This window comes from Puma concolor, chromosome C2 (assembly GCF_028749965.1).
Source record: "Puma concolor isolate L17-30 chromosome C2, mPumCon1.1.hap2, whole genome shotgun sequence".
NCBI classification, from domain to species: Eukaryota; Metazoa; Chordata; class Mammalia; order Carnivora; family Felidae; genus Puma; species Puma concolor.
Genome location: NC_141675.1, coordinates 137,686,626 through 137,711,592, shown reverse-complemented (window position 1 = coordinate 137,711,592; position 24,967 = coordinate 137,686,626). Strand labels below are relative to the sequence as shown.

The 24,967-nt window shown below is 33.8% G+C and overlaps 1 protein-coding gene across 1 annotated transcript in view; it reads right to left on the bottom strand.

The window, feature by feature from the left end:
- Nucleotides 1-5,655: 5,655 nt before the first annotated feature.
- NCAM2 (neural cell adhesion molecule 2) overlaps nt 5,656-24,967 on the bottom strand; it is a 526,095-nt gene continuing 506,783 nt past the window's right edge. Inside the window, exons 17-18 of the mRNA XM_086675772.1 lie at nt 14,033-14,152; nt 5,656-11,164 (exon numbers count right to left, since the gene is read on the bottom strand). Of these exons, the coding sequence (XP_086531898.1) occupies nt 11,053-11,164; nt 14,033-14,152 (232 nt within the window). The 3' untranslated portion in view covers nt 5,656-11,052. The remainder of the gene's footprint in view (nt 11,165-14,032; nt 14,153-24,967) is intronic.

The window sequence follows — 24,967 nt, the reverse complement described above, 5'->3', positions numbered from 1 at the left end:
CAGAGGCTTGATAAAAAAATTGCACACTGGAACTTGCGCTCCTGAAAAACTCCCTTTTGAAAGCCATTCACCATACTCTAAAGATCTTTGGATGGGACTGCAGAATGATCTGAGGTTCTTCAGAGAAAGACCTAGAGGGAGAGAAGCCATTTACCACATTCTTGTTTCACCTGAGATTCCAGCCAAATGCAGCTGTGTAACTGACCTGAGCACATCAACAAGGCAAAAGAACTTCAAATTGAGCAAAATCTACACACAAAAATCATTAATATAATAGTGTAGTTGCTTTGCCATTATATTTGGCAATGGTTTATAATGTAGACTGGTGGGCAGAATAATAGCCCTCAAAGGATGCCTAGGTCCTAATCCTTAAAATCTGCAAATCTATTGGCTTACCTGGGAGAAAAAAAAAAAAAAAAAAAAGTTTGCACATTTGATTAAGTTAGGAACGAGGAGGGGCGCCTGGGTGGCTCAGTCGGTTAAGCGTCCGACTTCAGCTCAGGTCACGATCTCATGGTCCGTGATTTCGAGCCCCGCGTCAGGCTCTGGGCTGATAGCTCGCAGCCTGGAGCCTGCTTCCGATTCTGTGTCTCCCTCTCTCTCTGCCCCTCCCCCGCTCATGCTCTGTCTCTGTCTCAAAAATAAATAAAACCTTAAAAAAAAAAAAAGTTAGGAATGAGGAGAAGGGACATTATGTTGGATTATCCAGGTGGACTCAATATGATCTCAGAGCTTTTTAACAAGAAATAGGGAGGCAGGGAGCATGGGTCAGAGAAGGCATGTTGATAAAAACAGAGATCTGAGTTATGTAATTGCTGGCTTTGTAGATGGAAGGTTACTATGAGTTAAGGAATGTGGGCAATCTTATAAACTGAATGTTTCTATCCCATTCAAATTTATATGTTGAAACTCAATCCCCAGTGTGATGGTACTTGGAGGTGAGGTCTGTGGGAAGTCATTAGGGTTAGATTAGGTCATGAGAGTCAGGCCTTCGTGATGAGGTTAATGCCTTCATAAAAAGACAATTATATTTGAGGTCTCCCCCTGCTCTTCCTCTCTTTCCCTCTCTTCCTCTTTCTCTCTCTTCATTTACACACCAAGGAAAGGCCACGTGAGGACATCACCAGGAAGACGACCTTCACCAAGCCCCCATCCTTGCTGGCACCCTAATCCCAGACTTCCAGCTTCCAAAACTGTAAGAAACAAATGTTGTTTAAGCCATGGATACTACAGTAACATGTTATAGTAGCTTGAACTGACTAAGACATTCTAGAAGCCTTCAGACTAACATAATCATGCAGGCACTTTGATTTTAGCCCAGTGAGGCCCATATCAGAGCCTCACGTGTACAACGGTGGAATAATAAATTAGTCTCTTGTTTGTTTTGTTCTGTTTTGTTTTGAAGTTACTAACTTCCTTTTACTTTCTTACAGCAGCAACAGGAAACAATACAACTCAGGTTAGCGAAACACAAATTGTACCTGCAAGTGGGTGACTATTGTAACAAAACCTGAGACTTCTGTCCTTACCTTTGTGACCGGATAGGAGCTAAAGAACTGGGTAAGGAGACTGTGAAGTGCACTAAAACAGTTGCTATTAGAGACTGGAGACAAAGATAACCAAGTTTTATACAGACAGAACAATTAGGGAAGCTGTTACCTGTGATAAAATGGAAAACGCAAAATGTATCTAATGAGTTTGTGAATCTGACTAAGGAGATTTCCAGGCAGCATACTGAATGAGGTAACTGTCTTTCTTTTCTTTTCAGGGATGATAAGCTCTTTCAAGAGAAAGATGTGCTAACAAGATATATGCTCAAGTTGTAAGCAGAATTTAGAAGAATTAATTTGTACCCAAGACTTGTTCCCTTCTTCCACATTTATAGCCTTCAAAAAGTTCTCAAAGTAATAAATGGCATAAGGATAAATATCAAATTAGACTATTGTCAGTAAAATATAGTCTTGAGGTCAAAATCACAATAAGGGTATCCTTTGTTTAGGTCACATAGAAACTTAGGGAAGTGCTTGTAAGCTTTCTTAATTAGACAAATGAGTTTTTAAGAAACTTAAGGGCAGTATTCAATAGGACCTCAATTTGCAGCCTAATGTAGAGAGGAGACTGTTTTAAAGAGATTTGAGAGGGTGGATTTTGTCTAATGCAGTGGTTATAATTTGATACATAAAAAACATCACAGTTTTTAAAGGAGTTATATCAGCTTGAACTTAATGGGACTTGGTTTAAATTAAAATACATTCCTAAGTACTAGATATACCTGACCGGAAAGCAAGACAAGAAATTTGTTCAGCTACAATCACACACAATTTCCTACAAAAAAGGATGAATACCTCAAAGAGTTATCCTAAGAGCCCCTGAGAACAATGGATTTAGTAACCCTACCCAGGGCGAGTAGAACTGGATCCAAGCCATGGAAAGTGTCTTAGGCTGGAGGCAAGGGGAACTGGTAACGTTTGATTGGTTGGATTTTGAAATTTCTATAGACTTGTAATCGTTGAATTCCTGTATTTCCTCCTTCTTTATCTTAAATGATAATGTCCATTGTTATTTTTCTGCTCATGTCTCACAATTGTCTGTAGAGGTTTCTGGGGGGCAGTTAAACTGTCTTTTGAGGGCCCAGGCCTCTGCACTGAAAAAGCACACCCAAGACATAATAACTGAGGAGTCTTACTGACACCTCAAATTTATTTAGTTGAATTAAGTCCGAAATTTAAGCTTGATTCTCTTAACGTAATGAAATAAGACTTTGGAAGTCTTGGGAAAGGGATAAGTAAATTTTGCATGTGGAAAAGATGTGAAACATTAGGAGACAGAAGGAGGATGTTTCCATACTTATAACATGAATATTGCTTATATATATCATGCTGTTGACACACCCCGTTATGGTCACACATTGCCTATATGTTTATTCACCAGTCGAATATTCTAAGTGTGATGCAAACAGAGTCTTGTCAAGCATGTATATACACCAAGGCTTCCATGTGTAAGGTTTCCTCTTAGAAACCAGTAGCCACATAAGTGAACTCAGCTATACCATTTGGAGTAAAATTATCACCAAGCTGAATCAAGTTAATCGATATGATCATGAAAAATAATATATTGTTGACGGTGTAAGCCATTACACTTTGGCTTGATTTGGTATTCAGCAAAAGATAATTAAAACGGAAGAAGAAGCAATGAAAGGAGAAATCATGCTTTCAACTTTTTCAGTGACTCAAATTTAACCTATTGATAAATAATTTAATGAATTATGAAATGATTTATTTATGGTCACTCTCTAAAGGATGGGAAGTAGCTGTCTAACACAACTTGGTAGAAGTAGTGTTGAGGTCCGCCTGGGTGGCTCAGTCGGTTAAAGTGTTCCACTGTTGATTTTGGCTCACGTCATGATCTCATGGTTAATGAATGAATTCGAGCCCCACACATGGCTCTGTGCTGACAGTGCAGAGCCTGCTTAGGATTCTCTTTCCCTTCTCCTTCTGCTACCCTGCTTGCATGTTCTCTCTCAAAACAAAAAAAAAATCAGTATTGAAATATGACAGATACAGAGATAATCATGGCCACCACTTATTGGTATTCTGTGTGGTAGACACTGCATAAGGAGTTTTATAAACATTATCTCAATAAATCCTTATATCAACTCTTGGAAATGAATATTATTCACTTTACAATCATATTTTACAGATGATGAAATCAAGGTTTAAATTTTTATATACATTGCTTAAGTTCAGAGCTAGCGATGGGTTGTAGAATTGGAACGTGAACCCAGGCATATTCTACTTCCAATATCTGGCTTCTATGTATTGTGTAATATTACTTTAGTGATGTCAGTCCTATCCCTGCTGCAACTTTGTGGGACATTCTTGTCTCATCTTTTTTTCTGGTGAATACAGATGTGGATCTCTTGGTTTTTTGAATCAGTGAAAATTTTATTTATGCTTTTCAAGGGACGTTTCCATTTGAATTGGCAAGAGAGCTTCACATAGTCCATCTTCCCCAACTCCCACTGAGTGATCTTTAGTATATGTTTCATCCCCCTTCATAAGGGGGAATATTATGCCTTCCTTCTAGACCCCTCCTTTTATAAAATGACTCTTCTAAGAATGTTTGTAGTTGCTTGATTCTCAATGTGATTGGTTTGATTTTGGCAATCATTTCTTCTTCTATATATCTCAATTTTGTCAGGCCATTTCAAGCATGGTTCATGCTTGTGCTATGGCAGATAATGGAAGATAAATGATCTCTAGATCATTTGGAATGTGGAAATTGCAAGTGAAAGAAGAGACGTTGATATGAACTGAATCATCAGGTGAATCTTTTTTTTTTCTCCAAATACTAAGATATGTTAATACTGGAAACCTCTGCCTTTATAGCCTGCTGCATTAATAAAAAGACAAAGTAAATTAAATTTTGAGCAAATTTAATATTATTCTAGTACAATAGTATAGTTGCCTCCCCTATGTCCCCCACAAAAAATTCTGTCTGAGAAAGGTAAGTTAAGTTATCCAGGAAAGTTAAAATACCCAAATGTGTGTATTTTGTTTTAGAAAGCAAAGTTATGCCAAGGACACATACACATATGAGACACTTCACATAAAATAGAAAATATTATTTATGATTTGAGAACGTTCTAAGTTGTATGTTGAAAATTCATTCAGAAAAGTTAATGAAATTGAGAGCGAAATTTAAAGTGCTGACTCCATATATGACATGAATCTTAGGAGAATGTATTCATTACCTATATTACAAATAAAAAGAATTATAGTAGGCAATGGCTTATGTTAGAAAGAAATAAAAGAAATTCTCTAAAATACTAACAAAGTTACATGATCCATTTTTATCATATATCAGAGACTTCATTTTAGCCTCTTTCTCATGGTATGTTTTGTATTTTATTATCATTGTTCTTTTAATTAAATATAGGATACTGACAGAGCAAGCACAATATCCACCTGTTTAATGTTATTTTTTTTCACTCTTGACCACGTATTTAATGTTATTTTTATTCTATATGTGTATGTACTTCGTGATATTTGTATGGCTGATATTAAAAATTGCTCCCTTGTGAAAACTTGATATTTACTTTTTTTTTTCATTTAAGAATAAGTTGAACTTTACACTGATTAAAAAAATGAAAACACCTTGTATAAGCATGTGAGGAATGGTTAGCTTTATTCTTTTATAACTCATGAAATCCTGCAAGTAGATAATCTATATAATAATGGGAAATAAAATTCCCCATGAACTAGAAGTTATTAACTTCTAGATTGTCACTCAAAATGTGTCTCCAACCCACTGAACCTCTAATTTCTGTGTGCATCAGAATCACCAGAAAGTCTTGTTAAAACATTAACTTCCATAGCCCTTTCCAGATTCTTCTGATTTAGGACATGTGTAGTGGGGTCCAGAAACTTACATTTATTTCTAGCAAATTCCCAGGTGCTGCTGATGCTACTGGTCTGGGGATCAGACTTTGAAAACCACTGTTACCGACTGTTTATTACCAAAAGATTGGGACTCAGAGTAAGGCAAAGTGGCAGAAAGCATTCTCTTTTCTTTTCAAATATATAGAGATAGGTTTGGAATTTTTTATTTTAAATGAAAATGTTTGTCAAGTCATAAGCTCACTCACTGCAGAGATATTATTCAAAATAAACATAAATGCAACACTTTATTAAAGTAAAAGTATCTTTACTATTAATATACAAATGGTGAAGAGTGACAATTTTGATATACTGTAAGCCATACTTTCAATGTCTCTCATAAATACAAAACTTCAACATTTGCAGTATAATTTTTACAGTTTAGACATATATATACAGCATTTCATAGGGACATACCATATTGAAATAATAAGAAAACTTTGTGGCAGCTAACTTAAGAGTATAGAATTTGAATGGATATATATGTTAAAGAAAATAAAAGTATGTTTTAATGAATACTGAACACAGCATAGAATTCATACGCCAAAAGAAAAAAAAAAGGTTTTTTAACCTTTATTTCTAAGAAGTTCACATATTCCTAAGAGAGTTTAGAGCAAAAATGCTAAGCCATGAACATTCCTTTAAGAACTGGAACAAATATATTTGCGCTTAACAGTACCATTTATATTATATAATGCATATGGTTCTCGAAAAAAAATCCTATCTGCAAAATTGAGTCTTAGGTTCTGTCTATGTTAACTTCTTCTCCTCTGGATTTCAATACATTTTCTGTTCGCATCAGTATAATTGGCCTCAATTTTTACCTAATCAGCGTTCATAGTCCTTGGTCCAGCACTTCTCCCACTGATGTCCTTCCTATCTATCTCAAACGTAGAAGTTCAGTTTGCCTTTCTGGATTCTCAGTCTTTGTTCCTCTATTCTCCTATCCCTGGCTGTGATTTGAAGTGCTCCGAGTCATTTGCTTAATTTTTTTTTCCAAGGAGGGCTAAAACCAGATGCTACTTTTAGTGTGTTTTCTGTGTTTTCATTTTAGAAAAAAAAAAGTGGCAATATTGAATTTCTATAACCAGTTTTTTTATTCATAATTATGAACATGATGTGGGCCAACCTGAAAATTATATTAAAAAAGTAAAGTGGTGTTACCAGCTAAGGTATTTAAGTTATTGATAAAATTCTATAGAGAATAATGAGCTATTTTTTAAGAATATTAAATGTGTTATCAAATAAATATTAAGGATTATATATAATACAAAAGTCTACAAGGGGAAATAATTAATCTATTAGCATTCTTGTATAATGTTGTTAAACAGCTGCATCCACACGAGTAAATGCAATTTTTAAAAAAGGGAGAGGAAGGACCTGGAAATTATATTTATTCAGCAAGTACTATATCTAGGCTCTTGTAAGTTTCCCATTTACACATATAATTGTTTCATCTCAGAATGTGATTAAGCCCATGAATAGAATACTTTCTTGAAAGATTTCCATTTTTGGATTGAAGTACTTCATTTCCGTGACCTTCCACAGTTTAATTTTAGCATACTAATACTTCCATATGCAATTTCAGCGTAAGAGACAATGTAATAATGCTTCAAAGAATGAGTTAGAAAATGAGAACCTTTCCTCTCTAAAGACAGATAATGCAAAAAAAATCATTTTAAAAATATCTTCATGTACTCATAAAGTTTGTCAAGTAAGCACTCTTGATATGATTGTGAGAAAGAACTCCACAATCAATTGTGAGCAATTGAAATTGAGCATTCACATTATTCTTCAAGAAAAAGACCATTGTAACGTTAATAAGTAATTGTAATATGCTATTCCTATATTTCTCAAATTAAGAAATGGAGAGTATTCTATCATTTCAGTTGTAGATATTTTTATCAGTGATTATCTTATCATCAACAATAAAGGATGATCTATGATCCCCAAATAAATCATCAGGATAAATACATCAGATAATGCAGACCCAAGTAACACTAAAATAATTTATCCTATCTTAAAAAGTCATCTGTTGTCTTTGTCTAACAAGCAGTAAAACACAATTTTAACAATATCTGGAACGTATTTATTACTTAGAACAACAGTACAGACAAAATGAAACATATTTTGTGTGCATCAAAAGAATTGTCATGAATAGAAATAAGTTACACACTATAATTTTTTATATTTAGATATTTTACTCAAGTAAAGTGATTTGAATTGAGCTTCTTGATTAAATGTAAATAAGAGTACAATTTAAGTGTCACAGATATGAGCAAAATATATCAATAAAGATTACAGTTGTTTTTTTTTTCTTTTAATAAAGCAGAATGTCATGCTAATCCAAAGGCACAAATATATCTTAATTATTTAAATAAGAAGCATAAAATAAAGGTATGATTATAAAGTTACAATTAATTGTTGGCACTCAAATAAATAATTTGATCAATAAAATCCTATTTATATAAATGTTTAAATCAAAGACTAAGATTCATGTAAACTTTGCTGGATCAAATAACCTTTGAAAAATGCTTTTATAGGTATTAATATTAAATATTAAGGGAAATTTTGAGAAACATTACATTAATGTCAGACATTAGCATCAATAAAATGGCAATAAGTCAACCCACAAAAATAATAAATAAATCTTTAGAAATCACAATGCTTAAATTCTTTTGCAGATCATTGTAAAATGTGTCGACACATCAGTTTGTGCCAGTTAAAAGACAAAACGCGTCAAAAATGATATTACTGTTCCTTCTTACATGTTGCTGAATATAGATTGTCATTGCCTAATTGCACCTAAGCAACCTATCAAGAAATACCAATATTTTCAGTGATGTTTTTCTTCTTTGTTTAAAGTAGAATAGGGTTCTGAATATTTAACCCTACTTTTATTCAGTCAACTCCTTTGACATTTTATACGTTTAAGAGTACTCTCGGACAGTAAAAATAACATTTATACAGTTATATGGTATGTTTAATCTAGAATAAGAATGAAAAATAAGAACAGATTATTTCAGTTCTACTCATATTTTACAATTTACTACAAGCATCGCTTATTTGGAGACTTTTACAAATAGATTAAGTTGGAGCATTCCATTGAAATGTTAATTTTTTTTTTTTTTTTTTTTTTTTAAATCACAGTATTGCCTTGCTCCTGCATGGCATAGATTTCAAGGACAAGAGATAAGGACCACTCAGACAATTGAAACAGTGCACTTGAAACAATCTGTCTACAATTAGTTTCAAATTATCTGCTAACTTCAGATCATTATTCCACATTAGTGGCAAGAAATTTAACAGCATATATATGTATATGTATATATATATTTATATAAAAGAAATATTTAAGTAAACGGCTTTACGTGGAAAGTCCATAGAAATGAGAGAAACAGAACTTTCAGATTGAGGAAACACAAAAATATTTGTTCTTTATTATGATTTCTCTGCTCTTGAAGTAGCACAAATATAATAATAGTAAACATGCTAAACTGGTTTCCCAGGTTTTCTAATTCTTTCACCATTATTAGTTTAAAACCATGTAGCCCTACCCAGGAAAAATTAGCGTTCATGGCTATTGCTTCATGGACACTTTACTAAGCCCCTTTACTTTGCACAAACAAATTCAAGTATTTTGACTAGTTATAGCACATTGGTACAAAAGGGGGGAAAACCGTCAAATAAAGCAAATAGGTGATCAGACAAACATAACTTAAATAACAACAGTCAAATCCATCAAAAGACCAGTTGGATAATTTCTACTCAAATTCCTAGGTAGGCCCAGGAATTCCTTTTCTTGAAAATATGCCAGAAAAAAAAAAAAATAGCTAGGAGAGTTTCCTGCACTATAATCCTGTGAATTATGCTAAGGACACTGGAGATTTAGTGCACGAACATGCAGATGGGCAGGATCTGCCCTGCTGACAACTAAAGTTTTGTAAAATTAGTTGTCTTTCCTTGCCTGACAGTTTCAAACACTTTGTAAATAGAAGTGTCCATGGGTAGCATTAATATTACATCTAATATTCATCAAATTATCTTTATAGAGAGACATGCTAAGCAAGTTGCTCCTCACTGTGGAAACTTTCCTCCAATGTTCTATTGGTACGCATTCCCCAACCAGCCAGGATCTGAGCCATAATACCACCTGAAATACTAAAGATTAAGAATGTAACGGGGCCCAAAGAAACCTTTTGCTCTCTAGGGTAAGAAATAATTTAAAACCTGCTCCCAACTGGTATGTATATTTATAACCATAAATACATTTATTTTACCTCCCATATAAGTGAAAATCATGTTTCAGGCTTTTACCTCTGGGAGTTTGCATAGCTTGGAAGTTAATAAGTATTTATTCTGGTATAGGCTTTAACAAGTCATGTTAGAAACACTGTGTTGAATAGCCAAGGAATTTCTCCAACCAAAGTTGCTCATCAAAACCTTAAAATGGCTTCTAGCTACAACATCCAAAAGAAAAACAGTGACAATTCAGTCGGTTATCACTGACACTTTTGTGGAATGTTTAAATGTTAATTTCTTCTTAATTTAACCACTAAGGATTTTAATTTCTATTTGCCAATTACATTTAATAACTGACCTATAACATTCGCAAAATAAAGTTTTAAACAAAGATTATTTAAAATCATGGTCAAAAAAAATGTATCTGAGTTTAAAGGATTTGAACACTAATGACTAATTTTTTTGATAAAATTATTTAAAAAGCAAAAGATAATCAGATTTATAAATATATCAAGACAACATTGATATTGTTACCATTTGAATTTACTTTATTTGAAGCTGAGGGCAGAAATCAATATTATTTTCACTTGCAATACATTTATTGTTTTGTGTAATCCATAGTGAGTGATTATGGCATATATAAAGCGATAGAGATTTACGGAATCCTTCTAATCTAATTATACACACAAATATTCTTTCAGATGGGTAACAATTTTAATCTGGCACTTTAGTCTATCAAAAATGAACATTGAAATAGCACTGTAATTATAACTTAAAAAGAAATTTCCAAAGTTTCTCTCAATTTTTAATATCTGCTAAAGATAACTGGCTCCTTCAAGCCCAAGTTCCCTGAAATTCTCCTGATAAAAAGTGTAACCTTTATTAACTGCTTTCATCTTAAACTGAAATCCACTTTAATAATCTATTTGCCCAAGATAAGATTAAAAACATGCAGGGCTTTCTTACACATTTAGCTCACAAAGATTTTTTCTTTCGTGTTTTTTTTTTTTTCTTAAACCCCTATGTGTTGGAGAGGTTGTTGGATGAAATATATAGTTCTTAAGAAACAGAGCACTTCAGCTGTATAACAAATTGCAGTACTTGAATCACAGAATTAAATTGATACCCAGGAGGTGGTGCCAGTCAGGTCTCTATATTGAAATTCATAAAAAAATAAACAACAACAATAACAACGACAACAACAAAAGATAATGGACCATGGGCAGGAATATTTCATCATATGTATATGTGTACAAGCTATTCCAAGCTAGAAGTTTCCCAAGAAATTAAGGTCAATGGAATAGTTTTGGTCATAGGGTCACTGCAATCCAAATGCTCTTTGTAGTGTTGTTTAAACTCTGTAATCTCGGTGTTATGCTTTACTGTCATCTTCTTTTGATTGGATGATGTCGTTAGAAACCTTAATTTCTATAGTTTCTGGATTTAAGACTTCTTTTCCATTTTCTTCTTTCAAAGGCAATTTTCTGGAAGAAAATAGAAAAATAATAAATTTCATTTTCTAAGGCAATTTAAGTGGTATTTCTTAATATTTAAATTACTGTTTTACAGAAGGAAATATCGACAATTATTAGAATAAAAAAAAAAGATTTGTTCTAGTAATAGCAAATTGATAGAAAAATAAGTAAATAATTAGACAATATTGTCTACTTTAAAGATCTGACATACTGCAGAGTGATGAATGAAACTTGTGGATTTAGATGTACCAAAACTTTCACCATAGGGTGGCTTAGATTTGATAATCACTTATTGATATGAAAAATATAATTGTTTGCAATCTCAAAAAGCCAGTAATCTTATATGTCAACTAGATGAATTACTAGTACCTAAATCGGGTTTTTTTGTTTTTGTTTTTTGTAGATAAAAGCAATGAATAGTCGCTGCCATATTGTTACATCTAAACTTCAAAAGCTAGGTGAATGAGCTCTATTCTTTGGAACTTATGAAAGTAAATATATTTCAGCATTTTCTCACTTTTCTACAGTTACTGCATATGTTTTCTTTAATTGGTCTCTTTCCACTATTATTTTTGTGTTATTTCTGTATCATCTATGAGCATATTTTTGAGAGTTGTTTTCAATTATAACCTATGAAGCAAAACAACCTTTATTTCTTAATATTAAGACAGCTTCACAAATCTTACTGTGATGACAATTATGTAAGATTTACAGTTTTTTTCTACCAGTCTTGAGCTGGTTTACTATTATGCCTTGTGTATATAACCTTGGGGGTCAAATTCCCTCCCTTGACAAAATATTTTTTCTACAACAACAACAAAAATTCAAATTTGGTTCTATACTTAACCTCGCCGTTTTGTGGGGTAGTGAATGTTACTATACTAGTTTCTCTGGGATTTACTTATAATTTCTTTTCTATTTTTGAAGGAGAAGAGCAAGCCATTGTATTCTGAAGATCAAAGCTATTATGTGAAAACTAACCAATCAAAAGTAAGTCACAGGTAAAAACTACTACGGCTCACTGCTGAGAATGAAATAGCTTCTACTTTGTACCCACGAGGGCAGGCTCTTCTATGTGTATTATAAATAGTGCTATTACCTTTCTTACCTTCTCCCATTCCCAAGTACTGCACACATTGACAACAGAAGATAAAAACAATGGGTCACTTCTAGCAGCAAAACAGAGAAATTTAGAGCGTGGATGGTTAGCATAATGCTTAACATATCTCTTACTTAAATAACTACGTATGAAGTTTGAAATTCACCAGTGTTTTCAACTAATTCTTGGACAATGAATAACTGTGTATCTAATTTTTCACTACTTACGTTTCTGTTAAATTGTTTTTTTTAGATTATAGTTAATTCTATTATTTTTATATTGAGTATTTCTTTTCAATAATTGAGGACTGGAGTAGTTCTTAAAACATCTTTTTTTCTTTTGTTTTTGTTTTATTTTTGCAAAACATAGCCCTGTCACGTGTAAGATAATTCTTAGCTGGAATTTTTTTTTTTGAAGTTTAAAGATTTTCTTTCTTTCTTTCTTTCTTCTTTCTTTCTTTCTTTCTTTCTTTCTTTCTTTCTTTCTTCTTTCTTTCTTCTTTCCAAGATTTTATTTAAATTCAAGTTAGTTAATGTATAGTGTAGTCTTCGTTTCAGGAGAAGAATATAGTGATTTATCGCTTACAGTGTTTTATAACACTGTAAGTCCTTAACATTTCTTGGCTAATTTCCACACACACCAATCTCTCATTGAATGTGTTCATTAATAGATAGAAATTTGTTTTGTTGTGTAGTATTTTGCTTCATTTGAAATACATCTGATTTCTGATGGGGAAGCATATAGTACCCACCACGTAAAAGCTGCCTCTATAAGAGTAAACTTCAATATAGAAGGTAATAATCTCTAAACGCAGTCACTGACATGACCTGAGGATTTATACTGAAATTTTAGCAGCAGAGTAGTGCTTTGTACTTCTCTAAATTGTAATTATTTCAGCCCCTTGAGAGTAGATAGGAGGGATTTCTGAAACAAGTTATTTTCTTCACCTGTGACAACACTCATCTTCAGATTTAGGATGAGAAGCCTAAATCAAATTTCTCTGCAAGGGAATGTTTGCTGCTAAAGAAAAAAGGATCCTTAAAAAAACAAAAAAACAAAAATAAAAAATAAAAAATAAAAAAATAAAACTTAAAAGTCATTTTAGTGAGCAGAATTTAAAGAATAATGTGATAGCCCTGCTTTTGTTAGTATCCAATAGATTCCATAGAATACTATTATCACTCCTTAATAATGCCTTTGGCTTTAATCATTTTAACTTTCATGTGCCTGAACATCATCTTTGCACATGTTCATCATCTTTGAATTGAAATAGCTGCTATGGCTATAACGGAGCTCTAATAGGTGTAGAAAGAAGTAAATAATATAATCTTGAATGGAGAGCAAGCACCATTTACTATATAGACATTAAAATGATAGACAATTTAACACTATTTAGTCCTCTTCCTAACCAATAATCTTTCTTTTTAAAGTAGACTTTTGTATATTTCACACTATTAATTTTTATTTTAAATTAAAAACGCATTTGAAAGTATTACTTTCTTAAAGAGTAACATAAGTGTAAGAAAATTCATCTCTAAAACCTTCCAGCTTTTTGACATTTTTACATCAAATTATAACTGTATGTTTGAACAGTAGATGTTCTCTGGCATCCATACAAAATTTTCATGTGGAATGTCTCAGTAGAAAATGGATTTTCAATACTCACATGTATTTTCTTTGAAAGAGAAATACTTTTCCACAAATGATATTATTGTAAATATATGCTACTGTTTTACAAATATTTATCGAAAAATAATTAAGCATTTGAAGCTACATACTCAGGTTCTGTTAATGGTGTGGTTTCATTTGGCTCATTTACTGGGCTCCCATCCTCATGGTTAGTAATTCTTTCATCCTCTGTTCTCATCTCCACTATTGGTTCTTTTGATCCATCTTTCCTAGAAAAATAACCAAACAAAAAACCTTACCCAAATAATGAAAAAATTGATGCATTATGAAACATAGTTTAGAATCTCCACTAATCCCTTCCTCAAATCCAGCATGCTCATATTAAGAATACTATGGGGTCCTTGGGTGGTTCATTTGGTTGAGAATAGGACTTTGGCTCATGTCATGATCTCATAGTTCATGGGATAGAGCCCCACTTGGGGCTTTGTCCTGACAGTGTGGAGCCTGCTTGGGATTCTGTCTCTCTGTCTCTCTTTGCCCCTCCCCTATGCACTCTCTCTCTCTCTCTCCCTCCCTCCCACATGTGCCCTCTCTCTAAAAAATAAACATTAAACAAATTTAAAAAAAAAAAAGAAAAAGGGGCGCCTGGGTGGTTTAGTGGATTGGGCCTCCGACTTTGGCTCAGGTCATGATCTCATGGTTCATGGGTTCAAGTCCCGTGACAGGCTTTGTGCTGACAGTTCAGAGTCTGGAGCCTGCTTCAGATTTTGTGTGTCTCTCTCTATCTCTCTGCCTTCCCTCACTTGTGCTTTCTCACTCTCTCTCTCAATAATAAATATTAAAAATAAAAGAATATCCCTAAGAATTTTTTCATTTAAATTCATCATGTAATTTTCACTCAGAAAAAAGTAGAAAGAAGAAATTCCATTTTGTCTAGATGCTTTTTCTCATCAAAACTGTTATAGAAAAGTCCAAATTTTGAATGTGATTGTGCAGTTTATTTCGGGAAATAAATTAAAAATATTTTGTTAAATAAAATTATGACATGAAGTAGCTTTTTCCCCTAACTAGCCATATGTTTTAATTTTTATTTGAAATATAGCATCAGCAATATTGCTTTTATATTAAAATTTGGAAGATAAAATTTATATATTTTGTTGTTTTAAATGCCTCTATGAATTTATATAAATGATTTTAACTATAATATATATTGACTTAATATATTATGTTTTCAATAAAATAGTTTAAATAATAATAATGTTATAACATGTACGCATGATGTTTTCATTTGTAATTTCAAATCCGTGCCATCTTTATTGGATTTTTAATATAAGAGAGTACGTGTAATTGTTCATAATTGTGAAAAGTAGAACATTTGTTGCAAAGTCTCATACCTCAAAATATGAACAAAAAAATAAGGAAGGCATTCAGTGATGACAAAGAGTAAAATGAGATGTAAAGATTAGAAATGATGTGTTCATAATACAGATTATCATGATGGAGCACATCCAAAAGCAAAAATAAAAACAGAAAAAAACCAAAACAAAACGTCAGGAAAGAGATAGCGGTCTTCTACCCAGGGACATGGTCTCACCACACAATCCTGCAACTGTACTCTAACATCTTTACCCAAATGAATTGAAAATCTAGGCCCACAAGAAATCTGCACATAAATGTTTATAGAAGTTTTATAAATGGGAACCAATGAAGATGTCTCTCAAGAGTGAATGGATAAACAAACTGTGGTATATCTGTACATTTAGATATTATTAAGCAATAAAGAGAAATGAAATATTAAGCCCCAAAGACATGGAGGAAGTTTAAATACATATTACTAAGAAAAATATACCACTCTGAAAAAAGGCTATCTATTGTGTAACCCCAATTACATAATATTTGGGAAAAAAGCAGTTACAGACAAAACAAAAAGATCAATGGTTGTCGGGGGTTCAAGGTGAGGGAGGGATATAATGTGGAACTCTGGATACATTAAATCTATTTAATACTGTAATGGCAGATATATGACGTTACAATTGGTTAAGAATCAAGTAAACTAGGAGTACACACAAAACAAAGCAAACAACAAAACCCCAACAATGGCACAAATATTTAACAGACCTCACACGTGCTGACACTTGAACAGGAAGTATTAAGAATGATAAAACACTTTTGATCACATGGCACATTTGATATCACTCCTCTCTCAGTATGTAGGTGTCTCACATACATACACATCAAAATCTGAAGAAGGGATGTCAGTAAAAATAGAAGATCTAGAACTCTATCGGCTAGTGTTAATAGTGAAGAATTCTTTATAAGTCTAAAATACAAATGCCTGGGAGAACTGGTGATTCAGACACGTTCAGCAACATTTTCCGAATAGGGGCTCGACGTAAACAAGACCTACATAATAGTAAAGATGATTAAAGTGTCCACCACCGTTAAATTTTAGTCTTATGTTGTTCTGTTTGCTGTCGTTGTTATTCTTCGATTGATCCTTTTAAAAAATTCTTCATGAGTGGTGCCTGGATGGCTTGGTCCGTTAATCATCCAACTCTTGGTTTCAGCTCAGGTCATGATCCCACATTTCTTGGGTTTGAGGCCCGCATCAGGCTCTGTACTGACACCTGGAGCCTGCTCAGGATTCTCGCTCTCCCCCTCTCTCTCTACCCTCCACCACTGGAGCATGCTCTCTCTCCTTCTCTCAAAATATTAATTAAACTTTACCAAAAATTAAAAAATAAAAAAATTCTTCATGGTACCAATGCTTTTGATGACACAGAGGATGATACTCTGAAAAAATGTGGTCATTGATGATTCTGAGCAAAAAAGTGATTCGAAAGGCTGGCTTTTATTTTTAATTATATTAACAATAGGTGAAGATATATGGGTTTCGATGAAATAGAAAAGAGTGAATTTGACACTAATTATATCTTCCCTATTGAAAATACTATGTAAACAAACAACTTCAAACTAGAAATGATAAAATAAACACTACTAAAAGGAAATTAAATAGCAATGAGAAATGGTGAGTTGTCTTAAAAATCCTTATTTTTGTTTTTTATATATATATTCTTTTCTTGAGAGAGAGAGAGAGAAAGAGAGAAAGAGAGAGAGAGAGAGAGAGAAAGAGACAGAAAGCACCAGTGGGGGAGGGACAGAGAGAGAGGGAGACAGAGGCTCCGAAGCAGGCTCCAGGATCTGAGCTGTCAGCAAAGAGACCAATGAGGGGCTCAAACCCACAAGTTGCAAGATCATGACCTCAGTGAAGTCAGACACTCAACCGACTGAGCCACCCAGGTGCCCCCTTATTTTCATTTTAATGATCTTTAAAATTTTTAACTAGCTAGCCTATTCATATAACATAGAATTCTACAAAAGGATATAGAGAGAAAAGTACACCTCCCCACCATTCCTTGTTTGCCGGATATTTAGTTCCCTATCAAAGAGACAATGACTGTTACGTTTTTAAATATTGCTTTCCAGAGACATCCCTTCTATACATATATTAGCATATATGCGTAAAAAAGCAGCCGGTTATTTTCACACAAATGGTACATAAGAATTGAATACAATTTGCCTTTTCTTTTTTTTTTTTTTTTTCTTTTTAGAGAGAAAGAGCAAGTGGTGGAGAGGGGCGGAGTGAGAGAGAATCTTAAGCAGGCTCCACACTGAGCGCAGAGTCCAATGTGGGGCTTGATCCTATGACCCTGGGGTCATGATCTGAGCCAAAATCAAGAGTTGGACGCTCAACCGACTGAGCCACCTACACGCCCCTAATTTTGCCTTTTTGATTAGTGTGACACTAGACATTAGTGTGAGCTTATAAAAGAACAGTTAGAGTTGCCTCTTTCTTTTTCATGGTGCATATTATGCCAATGTATATATGCACCACCATATATTTGGCCAGTATCCAACTGACTGACGTTTAGGTTATTTCCAATATTTTCTATTGCAATAAATACTGTAAGGAGTATAAAGTGCATCTTTTACTTACCCTTAGGTGAAAATATCTGAAGCACACATAACTTACATGAGTCTAATTCCTATTGTATATAAATTATTTTTAATTTGACTTGAAGTGATGCCAGAATTATGACTTACATTTACCGTAGAATTATAAAAAGTGGCAAGGCAATATTTTGTTTGAATTGGCATAAAAATGTATGCCACAATTTATAGACAATTTCACAATGTATAGACTGATAAAAAATGAATACACTCCAGCCATGTGTCTAGAACTGATTATTAAACAGAAAATGACAAGTACAGCAGAGTAGTTAAGACATGTTCCCTGGAGCCAAAGTGATAGCTCTAACTCACTGCACAAGCTTTTCCGTGTCCTGTTGTTTGTACAGTAAAACGGAGACAGCAAACTAATTTCTTTGGAGTGTTTAAAATAGGGCCTATATGCAGCACTTAATTAGTAACCATCTTCATTATCCTGGGAGAGCAAGTAGGATTTATGTTGGGAATACATTACTAACACTTGTAACTTCAACAGATTAAAGGAAAACAAAATGAAAATATCTCCAAGCACATCAAGAAAGAAATATTTTATAAAAATTCATCAATTCTCGAATAAAAATGGAAAGATTCATATAACTAATGGAATCATAAGCAAAACCCAAATTTTGGTATACACTGGGAAAAATACTTGCAACAAATACAACATCAAATACAAATCAAAAAATTATATAATTACAAAATAATTGAGAGGTGCCTGGGTGGCTCAGTCAATTAAGCACCCTCTCTTGATTTTGGCTGAGTTTGTGATCTCCTTGTTCGAGGGTTCAGGCCCAGCGTTGGGCTCTGCATTGAGAATGTGGAGCCTGTTTGGGATTCCAGCTCTCCCCCTTTCTGTCTACCCCTCCCTCCTCCTCTCTCTCTCAAAATAAATAAATACACTTAAAAAAATTTTTTTACGGGGCGCCTGGGTGGCGCAGTCGGTTAAGCGTCCGACTTCAGCCAGGTCACGATCTCTCGGTCTGTGAGTTCGAGCCCCGCGTCAAGCTCTGGGCTGATGGCTCAGAGCCTAGAGCCTGTTTCCGATTCTGAGTCTCCCTCTCTCTCTGCCCCTCCCCCATTCATGCTCTGTCTCTCTCTGTCCCAAAAATAAATAAACGTTGAAAAAAAAAATTTAAAAAAAAAAAAAAAAAAAAAGAAAAAAAAAATTTTTTTACATAAAAGTTAAATCACCCCGTGAAAAAATAAACGACTCCATGAAAATGTGTAAAGAACATGAATAACAAATTCCCATAAGAAATAAGTTGACCAAAGCAAAATTAAGTAAGCTCAGCTTAACTTGGATCAGAAAAAAAAATGCATATTTTAATTTTTTTTCAACGTTTATTTATTTTTGGGACAGAGAGAGACAGAGCATGAACGGGGGAGGGGCAGAGAGAGAGTGAGACACAGAATCGGAAACAGGCTCCAGGCTCCGAGCCATCAGCCCAGAGCCCGACGAGGGGCTGGAACTCACGGACCGCGAGATCGTGACCTGACTGAAGTCGGATGCCTAACCGACTGCGCCACCCAGGCGCCCCAAAAATGCATATTTTAAATGATATCTTTCACATTATATTGACAAAAATAAAAAATTGATAATATTTAATATTTGAGAAGCTGTAGAGAAATATATATTATTTCAATATATATTCAATATATATTATTGAATATATATTTATAAAATATATATTATTTATATATAGATTATATATCTCAAAATATATATTATTTATCTCAATAAAAATCAAGACTATGAATTGGTATAGATTTTGTGGGTAGTTTGCCAATATTTTTCAGTTTTGATCTACATCCCATATCTAGGAGTTAGTGTACATTTACAAGATTTATGTGAAAGTTAACTTCAAAACAGTATATTATACTTCAATATGATAAAATATTGAAAGTTTCATGTAAATTGCTGCGAAAGAAAAGTGGATAAATGCATTATGGTATCTGATACTATGGAATATTACCTATAAATAAAAAGAATGAGTCAGGAAATTTACATGCTGAAAAAGGTATATTATTGAAACTGCATTGCTATGTGAGGAAACACTGCAATAATAGATATACACATAAACATATGAATGTGTACATATCAGTGTGTGTATACAAGTCAGATGTAATTTTTACCTTTACTTCCTATAGATACAGTATTTATTTCCTCCAGCTTCTTTGAGGATTTTTTCTTTATCTTTCGATTTCTGTAGTTTGAAAATTATATGACTAGGTACAGTTTTTGTTTTGTTTTGTTTTGTTTTGTTTTGTTTTGTTTTGTTTGGGGTATTTGCCCTCCTTGATGTTCTCTGAGCTTCCTGCACCTGCGGTTTCATGCCATGTATTAATTTGGAGAAGTTCTCAGTCATTAATGTTTCAGATATTTCTGTTCCTTCCTCTTCTGGTATTCCTACTATACATATGTTTCACCTTTTGTAGTTGTCCCATAGTTCTTAGATTTTTTTTTCAGTCTTTCTTCTGTTCTGTTTTTTTTTTTTTTATTTATTATTTATTTTAAGTTTTTTGTTTTGTTTTGTTTTGTTTTGTTTTGTTTTTGGTATTTTCTATTAAGATCTTCTCAAAGCTCAGAGATTCTTTTTTCAGCTATGTCTAGTCTACCAATCTATTCCTCATTTCTATTAGGATGTTTTTGATCTCTGGCATATGTTTTTGGATTATTTTTTAGAAATTCCATCTTTCTACTTGCATGGCCCATCTCTTCTTTCATGCTGTCCTATAGTGCTCTCACCATATTAATCATATATTTCAAAACAAGTGTTGGTCTGATAATTCCAACATCCCTGCTTTCTCTGAATCTGGCCTGATGCTAGCTCACCTCTTCAAAAATGATTTTTGCGTCAATTTTTTTCTTGATACTGGGACATGATGTACTACTCAGAAGAAACTGCTAAACACAGGTCTCCACTAATGTGATGGTAAAGTGGGATGTGGAGAGGGGGCATTCAATCATCCTGTCTTTATGTCTCGGTCATTTAGTAAGTCTGTACCCCTGGGCTGACCTTCACAATGACTTCTTGGATTCCCCCCCCCCCCCATTAAGAGGGTCAGGATGGTAGAAGTGAACTGAGTTAGGTATTTCTCTTTTCTCATGTGGAAATAAAGGGGATGGATTTGGGTATTTCTTTTTCTGCCCATTGAGAAGCCATTTCCACACACACAGTCTCTCTCTGTCTCTGTCTCTCTCTCTCTCTCTCTCTCTCTCACACACACACACACACACACACACATGCACACACACACACACACTTTGGCTAGTTCTTTTACAACCTGTTCAGGTATTTCTGACCAGGAAAATTCTTTCTGTTTTTTTTTTCTTACATAGCATATATAACAGAAATTATTTCCTCATTTATTTGATTGTTTCTTCATTGAAATGTGTTTCCCAGCAGAGTTAAAAGCTAGATGATGGAAGGGACTAGTTTGCTTTTCCTCACAGTTGCATCTCTGGGCCTTTGAATAGTGCCTGATTATGTAGGTATTGAATAAATATTTATTAGTATAAATTAATGCTTGGGTAAACAAGAGTAGAAGTACTGTTTGATAAAATAAGAATCATTCATCATTTTACTAGATAAATAATGAGAATGAAAGATAAATGTAAGTTTAATTTAAATTTATAAGAGGCGAACAAAGGAATATTCTAGAACTTTACATGAATGTCATTCTGTATGACATTGACTTTAATTTTTCTTTTCTGCAACTTGATAATCTTTAAAAAAAGAACACCTTGTGTAACTAACATATTTTGTAATACATCTGCACAGTCTTATAATTGTGATAACATAAAAGTGCTAGTCTAAGAATGCTTTGGATCATGTTTAGGGGTCAGTAGGGAGCCAATCCATCCAATCAGTTATATTCTATTTGTCATCATGATTTTGTATAATATTTATAATATTTAATAAAGTATTGACAGATTTGTACAATGAATTTTTGAATAGGCATTGAAAACTCTTTTCCCAAGGCAGAGGAAATGGTGATATTAAAAGTTATGATGGATAACAAGGATGGAATGAACCCTGTGTTTTCGTCTTCCCAAATCTTTAAGGTTAATTAAACTCAGCAGGATTTACAAACAGAAGTGTTGATGGAAAAAATATCAATTAATGGAGTGAAATAAAAATAAATACCAGAATTTGAATGTACCTCATTGTTTTGCACATGGTCACCAATATTTCTCCAGTTAATTAAGACAAAAACATGATTTCTCTCTTTCTTTCACTCTAAAGCCAAATCAGTCAATAGTAGTTGACTCTACCTCAGCTACATCTAAATTCTGTACATTTTAATATGCTTGTAGTACTACGACCTTGGTCCAAAAGACTATAATTTTGTATGTGTAGTATTCCAAGACCCTCCCACTCAGTCTTTCCGGTTCTAAATATTTCCTCTGCACCACCAACCTTTGAGTAATTCATTCTTCACGAGTAAAGTAATCTTTAAAAACTTTCAGGAGCTTTCTATTAAAAGAAATAACAATGTTCCTTACTTTGACTGAAGATTTAATATTTTGGTACCTAGATAATTCTCCAGCCTGACATTTGCACCAGACCCTCTTGGCCTCACACCACTCATGTTCATTTGGCCTTTAACATTGTAAGATTATTCCTGTTTCAACGACTTTTGTATTAATTGTTCCACCTTCTAGAATGTTCCCTTCCCCTGCAAGACCTTTCATGACCCTCTCTGTAGTCACTCCTTTTTGTCACTCCTTTTTTCTTTGTTTTTTTTTAGTGCTTGGTGTTTATTTTTAGTGCTTATTATTACCAGAACTTATTATCTGCCTTGGTAAATCAAAACGAGAGTTTCATGTGATTAAAAATCATATTTGCTTTGGTCACCATTTTATTGCTAGGTTGTACAGAAGTGCCTGTTACCTTGTATTTATCCAGTACATATTTGCTCAATGGGTCACCAAGAACGAAGATGTATAAAATTCAGCTTTGACTTATGTGTGTGTGTATACATGTGTGATATGTATATATGTATAATTATGTTATATAGTACATTGTTTTCTCAATATGTGAAAAATAAACTAAAGTTTGGTATATACTTATTTAGTTAATAAGACAATGTAGAAGTACAGCAAGGTATGAAAAAGTAGAATATGTTCTAATAAGGAAAGCGAGAGATACTGGATAGTGAATAGATCCCACTATGTTTACTCTGACATACATTAATATCCCATTCAAGTCTGAAGTAGAGCCTGATTTCTGTCTGTTCTTTGTTGTGTTCTGTTTCCACCAAGTAAGCAGGTGGCATTTTGATTGTGAATGAATCTAATGTTTTTGAAATGAAAATGTAGGCTATCTAACTTAGCATCCCATGAAGTGAAAATATCCTTTAAAGGGTATCCATAAGAAATGGTCATAGACAAATTGTTTAGTAGGATTGAAATAGGTGCGGAGATAAAAAACAAAAACAATGCAGCCATGCAGAGTGGATTCTCCTATATTGTTAAGCCTAGAAATTAATGCATGATCATACTTGCCTAAATGTATGCATAGAAAAACAAATAGAAATAATTCAACTTTAATTTTTTTAATGTTTATTTATTTTTGAGAGAAAGAACGAGATAGAGCGCAAGCAGGGTAAGGGCAAAGACAGAGAGAGACACCGAATCAGAAGCAGGCTCCATGCTCCAAGCTGTCAGCATAGAGCCTGGTGGGGGGCTTGAACTCACAAACTGTGAGATCATGGCCTGAGTCGAAGTTGGGCACTTAACCAACTAAGCCACCCAGGTACCCGAGAAATAACTCAACTTTAAAAAGAAATGAATTACTGAAAAACGTAACACCATGAATGAATCCTAAAATGTGATGCCGAATGAAAGAAGCCAGACACATAAGAGTAAATATTACAAGAATCCATTTATATCAAGTTCTATAACAGCTACAAAATGGGGCGCCTGGGTGGCGCAGTCGGTTAAGCGTCCGACTTCAGCCAGGTCATGATCTCGCGCTCCGTGAGTTCGAGCCCCGCGTCAGGCTCTGGGCGGATGGCTCGGAGCCTGGAGCCTGTTTCCGATTCTGTGTCTCCCTCTCTCTCTGCCCCTCCCCCGTTCATGCTCTGTCTCTCTCTGTCCCAAAAATAAATAAAAAAAAAAAACAACACGTTGAAAAAAAAAAAAAAAACAGCTACAAATTATTTATGGTGAAAACATCAGAATAGTAATTGCCTGGGCAGGGGTGGGGTAGTATGTGCTGTTTGGGTAAAAGCATGAGAGAAAAAAAAAATTTAAGTTTATTTATTTTGAGAGACAGAGAGGAAGTGAGCTAGCAAGTGTGAGTGAGTGGGGGAGGGGCAAAGAGAAAGAGAGAGAATCCCAAGCAGGTTCCGTGCTGTCAGTGCAGAGCCCCACATGGAACTCCATCTCACAAACCAAGAGATCATGACCTGGGCCGAAATCAAGAGTCAGACACTTAACCAACTAAGCCACCCAGGGGTCCCAGAAATTTTGAGGATGATGCTAAGTTTCTGAAATTGATAAGTCTTGAGTTATACAGATATAAACATTTGTTAAAATTCATTAAGGGAACATTTTGTGCGTTTTGTGTTATGCAGATTTTACATAAAATTGGTATGCAATGATAGGCAAGTTGCATTGTGTAAGGGCTAAGTGTACTGATGTATTCTGAAAGGCAAAAAGAAAATAATGGATAAAGGATCGAAAAATACGTAATAAGAGAAATATAATAAAATATTTCTGTAGAACCCAAGTGGTTGCTAAATGGGTGTTTGCTATAAAATTCTTTCACCTCTTTTGTCTGTTTAAAAATATTCATAATGAATTATTAGAAAACCATATACAGAAAAACTGTAAGTTTAAAAAGTAAAGCAAATGTTAATTCTTAAGAATGCTTATTTTTGATTGCTGGGTTTAATATACACACATATGTATATGTATACAAATACACCTATATCTACACATATACATTGTGTGTTTATATGTGAGTGTGCCTATTTCCAACTTTTTATTTTTAATTTTCTTTTTATCTATTTTTGAGAGAGAGAGAAAGTGCCTGAGCGGGGAGGTCCCAGACAGAGAGAGAGAAACA